This window comes from Hyposmocoma kahamanoa, unplaced genomic scaffold, assembly GCF_003589595.1.
Source record: "Hyposmocoma kahamanoa isolate Upper Pololo Valley unplaced genomic scaffold, ASM358959v1 89, whole genome shotgun sequence".
Classification (NCBI taxonomy): domain Eukaryota; kingdom Metazoa; phylum Arthropoda; class Insecta; order Lepidoptera; family Cosmopterigidae; genus Hyposmocoma; species Hyposmocoma kahamanoa.
In genome coordinates this window covers 2,825,464-2,835,300 of record NW_020654520.1, presented here as the reverse complement: position 1 = coordinate 2,835,300, position 9,837 = coordinate 2,825,464, and the positions used below count along the sequence as shown (strand labels likewise).

At 33.9% G+C, this 9,837-nt stretch overlaps 1 protein-coding gene across 2 annotated transcripts in view; it reads left to right on the top strand.

The window, feature by feature from the left end:
* The first annotated feature begins 459 nt into the window (after positions 1-459).
* LOC113236097 (protein lifeguard 1-like) overlaps positions 460-9,837 on the top strand; it is a 34,478-nt gene continuing 25,100 nt past the window's right edge. The window contains exon 1 of one of the 2 annotated variants that reach the window (XM_026472084.1): positions 460-543. In XM_026472084.1, coding sequence (XP_026327869.1) covers positions 540-543 — 4 coding nt within the window. In that variant the 5' untranslated portion in view covers positions 460-539. Of the gene's footprint in view, positions 544-601; positions 642-9,837 lie in introns of those variants that run through there. The other variant, XM_026472083.1, reaches the window with a different exon arrangement.

The following is a 9,837-nucleotide window of genomic DNA, read 5'->3' as shown; positions in this document are numbered from 1 at the left end:
TAATGCAAGAATGCAGATTATGGTTTTCTCGCAATAGGAACGTGAAAATTTTGGAAACAATTTTATACAGCAAATGTTGAATATAACATCTTCAGGCTTTGTTGTGTGTGACATTTGTCTGACCCGTATTAATAATTTCGCGATCATGCGTAACAAGGCGTACTTAATGAGGTGCTGATCGCGCTGCAGACTAACATAATCCTGAAGATGATTGCATATGTGTGTGTAGGCCCCAGCCAAAAATATGAAATGGAAATACTCAACATGTATACCCATATCCGGAATTATATGTAATGTGTATGTATAAATATATGTTATACACCCTCCTTTTTCCTTATATTATAATTAATTACTAACATTATAGTAATATTATGGATGATGTCTGACAATATTTAATTTTAATATTATTTACATCAAAAATACAATAATTATTCTCTTTGTTTCAGCTTATCTGAGTTCAGTTCTCCGTAAGTGCAGTGCAATCTTTAAAGACGGCTACCAAAAAAATTAACACCAAAGAAACAACAAATTACAACACTATGTGTATGTATACCTTTACTTAATTATTTTAAAATAAATATAATTATTTCTTTTTCTGCAGCTTTTATTCAAGATGTGGCAGGGAGGAGTTTATCCTGGAGGTCTTTGAAATTTATATTTCTTAATGTCTATGTTTCACTGTTTTATGGTATGGGCAAAATTATGCAAACAATGTGATCCTTATTTATCATATTGAATATCATGCTTTTAATACCATGATATCCATATTTTTTGTGAAAATACTCCATTAGTTTGATATATGTCATAATAATATTATTGAAACAAAAATTTAACAAACACAAAGAAATATTCCTTCAGGCCGGCTTGATAATGTGGTCTATATTGAATTTAAAGTTGTAGATAAACACTACTCAATTGAAATGTAATACTCAGTTTTTCCTTACCTCTATTTATTTATAATGAAAAAAATCACAACAATGCTTCATTTTGACCATACCGTCACTTGAAATTGTGATAAAATGCTGTTGCCAATATTGTATAAGCTAAATATTTGCAGAGCAAAAATCGTCTAGAGATTTCTCTGCAATACAAAATTCACTACAATAATAACAACACAAATAACATTATGAAATCAATCTAGCAGCTTCAGCCTTTTATCGTCCATTCATCCTTTCCAACATTGCACTTGCCACACGAATCTCTGGAATAAGCTAACGAGATACAAACTTATGCGTTCACTTGTCCCTCACTGCCATTTAGGTTTATTGTAACATGTACAACCTAGAACACAAACTCAACATATTGTGTGAGACCCTTAATCTAGCCCTGCACAACAACAATAACTGGTACTGTCTTCATTATAATAATATTTGTATTGCTCTCATATTATAGCATAGACAACTCGAAAGTATTCATATTCTTATAGGCTAAAATGTATAAATAAACACCAACGTTAAAAAAGCTTTAAAAAAGGAATAACATAAATTAAAAAAAAATTGTACATTTTTTATTAGATAAAACAAAGTATTAGCCTATAAAAAAAAATTGCACAAAAACCAAACTGACTTACGCAAATCATATTAAGATCATGATGCAAACTTAGTATTACAGTCGAAAAAGCATAATTTTGCTATTAACCGAATACCTGGTTATTTTTCAACAGCAATTTATATTGTAAAACTACAGGAACATCTAATAACCTTGATTGTTGAGGTAATTTAATGGGAGTATGTAGGTAATGCAGAGATGAGGGTTATTTCTGTATATAGCCTTAAGTAACGGCTACAACCTATCTTTTGGCTCTGTTATGGTAACGAATTTTGTCACCAATAATGTTTACCGTAGAATTATTATTTCTTATTAATGCATTTTTTATGCCATGTTCATACCTATCACCAGAATAGCGTTTAACAGCTTTTGTACAGTTGATTATTTGATTAAATAAAAACTGACCAGTGAGTTAGCTGCTGTGTAATGTAATTTAGCTGAATGATTCTAAAATGTGTTATGTATGTGTATTACTTAGTAACAGTTATCTTGAATGAATTTGAATACGTCTATAAATAACATGCTAAACATGCTTAATATGGTACAGCAGATAAAAATATAAAATTTTTCTACCTCGGGGCATCGTGCTCAGAAGGCTGGCAATGTTCTTGGATCTGATTGGTTAATTTCTAGTCATAGTAGGAATTAGAGGTAAAATAGACGTGGCATTTAAACGAAAAGCACTGAAAAAAATTGCTTATCGTCATAAACACAAACACGCTTAGAATTTTAAGTTGTAAGCGTTGTTCTGTTAAGTACTCTACAATTTCATTTTTAATTTTTTTTTTTAAGACCCGTCATTTATGTTTCCTCAACAAATTAATTCGTCATTATCAACAATAGTGTTATAAATAAAACTCTTGTTTTATTAATAAACGTATTATCTGAAGCTTTTTTAACATGAAGTCTATGGGGCTTAAACGATTTTGTAAGTTTCAAACTAAAAACCGTTTATGTGAAAAGTTATTTTTATAAGTACAGTACAACCTTTTAACGTTATAAATTTATAAGCAGTTTTTTTCCGTCTTTAGTCAGAATTATTATTTTTTGAAATATATTTCACGGCCTTGGATTCAAGTTCTTCAATCGAAGTATTAGTGATTAGAAATATAAAAAGTAATGTAAAAAAGTAATATTAGTAATTGCATGGTAATAGAACAAAAGTAATAAAAAAATTCTATGATAATTAACGATGATAAAATAATGAAGTAAACTGTATTCGATAGTAAATTAGAGAATAGGTTGCTAGTTTTTGATGAAATAAGAATAATGTTGTCTTTAACGATCGTCGTTACTGATTCACTCAGTAGATTATTCTCAATCAAAATCATTTTTGGCCTAAATCGCGTATATTTATTTTTTTTCTTCAAACAAGTTCACGTTTCGAACTTCAATTTATTATATCGAGTTCTTAGGTTTTCGCGATTGTTACACATAGGAAATGAAACTATTTTTCCGGATTTAAATCGCGTATATTTGTTTTTTCAAACAAACCGACGTTTCGGGCCCTTTACAGGTCCCATGGTCACGGTTGACTGAGGTGGTACAGTCTTCAACCAGTTATGTCTAATATTAATGCAAACCACCCTATTTTTTCACTATAGTTACAATAGTTATTAATTAAATACCTTATTTTTAATTTTACAAAGAAAACATTCCAATTTACGCTACATTAAGTTTTACAAATTATTTTATTGAATGAATTTTTATTAAGTTTAATTTATTATTAATTATTAATAGAAATTAGAATAAACTAAAACATATTAATTAGTACTGCAGTCTTATGTCTGTTTGGGATTTTTCATTAGAGGAAATACTGGATCCCAAACTGGTGGTACGGAGAAACCATCTTCCCTGTTGAAATTAGGATGTTTTTTAATTTCAATGGCCTCTCGCAGCATCCTGGGTAGATAACGGACTTCTTTTGCAAGGACCTAGGGTTTGTCAAACTTCATTGAATGTGTAGGTTTATCCAACCTATTCTCTGCGAGCATGTCATGGATGTTTTCTTTGTAAAATTATAAATAAGGTATTTAATTAATAACTATTGTAACTATAGTGAAAAAATAGGGTGGTTTGCATTAATATTAGGCCTAACTGGTTGAAGACTGTACCACCTCAGTCAACCGTGACCATGGGACCTGTAAAGGGCCCGAAACGTCGGTTTGTTTGAAAAAACAAATATACGCGATTTAAATCCGGAAAAATAGTTTCATTTCCTATATTCAATTTATTATTCCAATTTATCCTACATACGAATGACAATTATTTTAACATATTGATTTTTTATGAATTAGAAGGAATTAGAATTAAAACATATTAATTGGTAGTACTGCAGTCTTATATATGTGCTTGGGATTTCTCATGAGATAAATTATTACATTAGTCATCTTCCCTGTTTGAAATTAGGATTTTTGTAAATATCAAAAAGCGGTTCGCTACATTCTGGTTAAAAAAACGGAAATGAAATATTATTATGGATGATAACGAAAGTAACAAAACAATACACGTTTGAATTTCGTTTGTTTGTAAATGCCAAGAATATTTATGTTAGTGAAAAAAAAAAAGAATTCTATTTCCATATTACAATGTTACAATAAGACGTATTTTATTGTTCATTCTTATGCTAAGTAATAGACATGATGAGCGGTGGTTATACATGTTGTAAAAATGTTTTAGATACTTAATTTGGAAAAAAATTCTCGGGTACACTTACACACACATAATGACCATTTGCATGCCTATATATGTATACGTAAGGCTACGTAATATATAGACGCATATTAAGAATAACAAGTGCTTCCGTCTAAATTCAACGAATGAGTCATAATAATTGAAAGTGTTCCGAGAACGTATTACACGTCACTATATTCAATGTGAAGAGTCGGTTGTAATGTGAGTAATATTGCATTACAGTAAGGTCGTTTTTTTATTGTACTTCCTCGAATGCACGTGCTTGTTATTTTCTAAGAATGGAGTCCCTATTATAATCTTTTTTGGCACAATTTTGACGGAAATTGATTCTTAGGTTGTTGTTGATTTAATCTAGTTTATGTTGACTATTTTATTAAAAATATGTAAAATAAAATAAAATCGTATTTGTTTGATATGCAAAATACATTATAAAGTACAAACGATTATAAAATATCAAACAATTCGCTCATAAAAAAACACAGAAAAAAATAGGAAAATGTAATAATAATAATAGAAAAAAAATTAAAACAAGTAAGCAAAAAAAGCATATCAAAAAGATCCATGACTAAGCATTTGAAGACTATGCTAATTAAGTACATAGCCCTCGCTGATATTCTGCCATGGCCTGTCACAGAAATAGAACACCAAAATTAAAAAAAAAATTCAAATACACATATAATCATAAATTAAATTTGACAGATACAATATTTACTCATGAAAATAATCAAATTGAATAATAACAATATTAGTAAATTTATATTGCACAATACCAAATATACACAGAACAGATACACAAACAGCCTACGTTCCGAGATTGCTTTTCAAACAGCCACAGAAAACATTTTCGTTTGAACGATGGTAGTGCTTGATACAGTACCAACTATTTATGTATTTTTGAGTCTCACTCACTTACTATGCATCTTAGAATAATAACGCATATAATGATAGTTTCATATCAAACGAACTGTCACAAGTGAGGCATAAATCAAATTCATGTAGGCTAGTTTTAGTAGTAGGTTAATTTTCGGTTTTAGTGAATATTTATATAAAAATACAAGTTGAAACGCGTTACTTCCTTGTAGAATGTGATGTTAGTATCTATTTTATGTTTGTCTGACGTATTTTTACACTCATTTACCGCACATTTCGTCATTTTTAGCTAAAATTCTTGAGCTGTTCGCGGTGCAAGTTGACCTTGAGCACTGACGTCCCGCCCGCTAGTGTAGGCAAATTGGGAGCGCTTCAATTTGCCTCAATTAGCGTGCGCGGACTAGGTTTCTATGCGTTATTATTCTAAGCCATGCATGTAAAAATCCAGCACAAAAATGTCCAACAAAAAACGCTGAGAATTTCGACTACTCGATAACTTGACCCGTAGCTTATAGTAGTTCGTAAGAGCAACAGTGCGGTGCAGGTCGCGGGTTCAGAAGTCGGTTTCGACTTCATGCATTTAATGCGTGAAGTCGTTATCAACTTCTTCGACTTCACGCACTATCTGCAAACATGTAGTCCATCTGTTAACAGCATAAGCCAGCTCCTTACAAGGCAAATCATTGGACCACTAAGGTCGTCTAAGATCATCGAGTATATAACTAAATCGAGTAAATAAGGGCCATACGTTCCTGGTAAATCGTCAGTGATACATCACTATATAAATATCAACTATCATTTGCACTGAAATAAAGACAGCGCCAACAACTGACCTGCGTGTACGTCCCCGTATATTCCAAAAATATTCTGTATTTGTTGTAATAAGGATAATATCTCTAACAATGGCGTGCTGTTCCATTCGGTGGTGTGGGGAAAACAGCAAAACATCTAATTACAACAAACGGAAACAAATTTCATCGGTAATTAAATATTATATATGTAATTTTGCAATTTTCGTCTATTATAGCAAAGCTCAAGCTAACTGGTCGATTTGAAGTGAAACAATTGACGACACCCGTCAATTGTTTCGAACTCGGGCTGGCCAATCGGAGCGCAGTTGTCACAGTAATGATATGGCAGAATAGTTTTCAAACAAATTAAATGACATTTCATCTCTATTTCTGGTTATATCGTTGTCTAAGATACAAAGCTATAAAAATGAATTTATTGTATACGATTGTGTGTGCCATTCTCAAATTCCCATGCCCTTGGCTACTACGAATGCATAGAAGAATTGAATGTTTGTATGCCTTAATGTTACACAAATTGAGTCCAAGTTAGTAGTTACATAATGTTGATAAGTTGCCATTGTTTTTTATATATAATTTCACCATCAATTCTCTTTTACAATAATTCATTTCATGGCTTCTTGCTGACTCCAAAGACTGCTAAATTGTTTTAAGATTACGTTTATTCTATTCAAAGTTTTTGTAGCAGTAGAGCTCCTTGTGAAAGAGTTCGTCCAGGGAAGTACAGCCACCTTACCTATTTCTACAGCCAAGCAATAATGTCAGCATTACTGTGTTCCGGTTTTGAAAGGTAAGGGTGCTGGTGAAATTGCAAGCGGAACTTGTCCCATGTACCTACAGGTACATGGGACTTGTCAACAACGACAGTGCCAGTGCCCTTCAGGTCTGCGATTTAAAACTCCGAGTGGCATTTCAACTGTCATGGATAGACAGACCTACAGCTACGGTACTTATCTGGAAAATAGGGAAGGTCACTTGATGTTATAAACAAAAACGTTCTGATTCCGTTACAATGACTAGGAGTAGTAGAAATGTGGTATTTGTATATTAAAGTCCGGGTGGGTTTTTTATGATCTCAAGCGAGGGGACTTGCCTATCCGTGACAGTCCCATATCTTTCTACATAAGTTTCGTGTATTGTGACCCTCCTTATCAACCTCTTGATTATACCTGAAGGACACTATAACCTGTGCAAGCAAGCCTGCACAGGGACGTAATCAGTCAGGTCCTGTCCCCAGATCAGCCCGTTTGCACGGACTTCATTGCCTTGCGTGAGCTGCCCCGCTTGGTGCACGTACAGCACCCTCCCTATTTTCCATATAAGTACCGTAGCTCTAAGCCTATCCATGACAGTTGAAATGCCACTCGGAGTTTTAAATCGCAGACCTGATGAAGGGCACTGCCACTGTTGTTGTTGACAAGTCCCATGTACCTGTAATTTCATCAGCACCTTTACCCTTCAAAACCGAAACGCAGTAATGCTCACAAAACTGTGTAAATTCATTTTGAACATAAAATTCATTCTTCAGCGTTACACACGCTACCCGCAATATTGTAACTCCATTGTGTGTCACTCTTAAATTCTTGACCCTCTTACTTTAGTAATTTCTTTTTTTTTTTCCTACTGTTGCGTTCATTAATTAAATATATTATGGCGCGTTCAAATTAAATCTCTCTAAACGTGTAAACGTACCTATTCAAAATTGTCAACGTTCAGACATCGATAAATATTAAATATGGCGCTTCAAATTCGTACGGAACGAAAATGGTTTTTATGAACGCTGGATGGAGAATCCTGGTTTCAGTTCCCGGTATTTAGGATATGAACTTTTGTAAATTGGTTCTGGTTTGAGTGTTACGGTTAATGCCCCGGAGTGAATTCTATTGATCTGGTACTTGTAGTGCTGCGCCCTTTTACCCAACGGCGACAAGGAGTTTCCTTGTTTGAGACTAGGTAATTAATGTTATTGTTTAGCACATTATTATTTTGGGCTTTTGTGGCATAGGGTATTTGATTCCAGGTGTTTTTACTACTTCCACCAACCCACATATTATGTATACAACGGTACAAGGGTACATCGATACCTCTGGGAAGCAAGGGCGTAAAAGCCAATCGTTGGTAAATTTTTGTCTTACACTCGTCTTATCTTCTTTAAATATTGTAGTTTTGCCCCCAATATGACAAATAACCATTAACAAGGGCTTCATCCGTTTTTAGCAAGACTAGCGTTATTTATCGTAATGGGCCATTAAGGATATGACGTCACGTATAAAGATGGCCGTTTCTTTCTAACTTTACATTTCTGAACGCCTTTACCTACTTTCCAAAAGAAATCGGTACTGTTTTTGCAATTACTTACAATTTTCTATGCTTAACAATCATTTTATTGTTGACAAATGTGGTCATGCCCCTCGTATCTTTGGGATTGAAAACCCTGAGTGGCCACTTCGACTGTTATGGGTACTACGTATAAGCTTTTCGCTTACTTCCAGGCGCACGACTTATTCGTCTGTTTCTTGATAACGTAAAATAAAAGCTGCCCAGATATACAAGCCACCTTCTATATAGTTTTCCTTCCATAGCCCATTGTAAACCGACTTTGGACTTCTAAACTTTAGTCAATGTCAAATATTTTAGGAGCAGTTACAGCTCCTTGTGAAAGAGTTCGTCGAGGGAGGTACTGTCACCTTAGCATTTCTGCCGCCAAGCAGCGTTCCAGTTTGGAAGGGTAAGGGTGCTGGTGCAATTACTTGCACATGTGACTTGTCAACGCAGATTGCGATTTGCCACTAAAGGTTTGAATCACAATCTGAGTGGCACTGTCCCTGCACTCATCACCATAAAACATAAGTTGACAAGTCATATATACCTTCAGTTTCACCAGCACTCTTACCATTGAAAACCGGAACGCATTAATGCTCATATTACTGCTTGTCAGTAGAAATATGTATAGCGGCAGTGCTTCCTTGGACCAACTCTTTCACAAGGAGCCCTACGCTACCAAAACTTGGTAGAATGTAGCGGATGTAACTTCTTTCACTTGGTGATATTTATAGTTGACCTAGTGCTCTGTAATAATGAATTGTACGAATATGCTAAACGAGTGGTATAAAAAAACGCCCTTATAATAATCTCCTTGCAGACATTCACACTTCCTCTTATCTTTATTAGCATTTCACTCAACATGTTGGTACTGCTAAGAACTCATAATGTAGCGCAAATAACGATTTTCAACTCTATAATGTTAGTGATACAGCCTATCATTCTTAGGCGTTTATGACCGTTCTTTACAATGCAATGAAAGTCATTTGAAACTCCATGCATTAACATCCATCTAACTATACCCGACTCGCGATGCAATGTTCATCTGGCCCAACGATATCTCAAAACTCATCATTAATCCTTTAGTCGGCCCCGACCGCTGATCCTGGCTGAAAGCCTGCTTACATACTTCTTTTTTAATTTGATCAATATAAATGAAATCATTTTCATGACATCTCATATTCGATGGGCCACACCCGAAGATACAATCTCCCAAAATTATATGTTGACAATAGTCCCTTATGTCATTTACATAGCGTCAAAATTCACAATGCAAACGGTGTCAATTTGTACAGCTTGTGAATAAGGGGGATATCACTTGCCCACTCGAACTTATACCCAATCCTTTGACTTATAAAGTTGATATTCGAATACGTCCCACCAGTGCCTACTTGTTTATATGGTGCAAATAAACCCATGCGTTTTACAATTAGTACTTTGGCGCGAAATAGAGGCTCGGACGCATTGCAGTGCCGGTTTTTTTAAAATTATTAGTGTACATTTAAACGTCGATTGACCGCTTTTAAAAACCTGATTAAAATTGAAAAATTCAATTTGTGACGAAATTTCTACATATAATAAAAATATTTTTTCA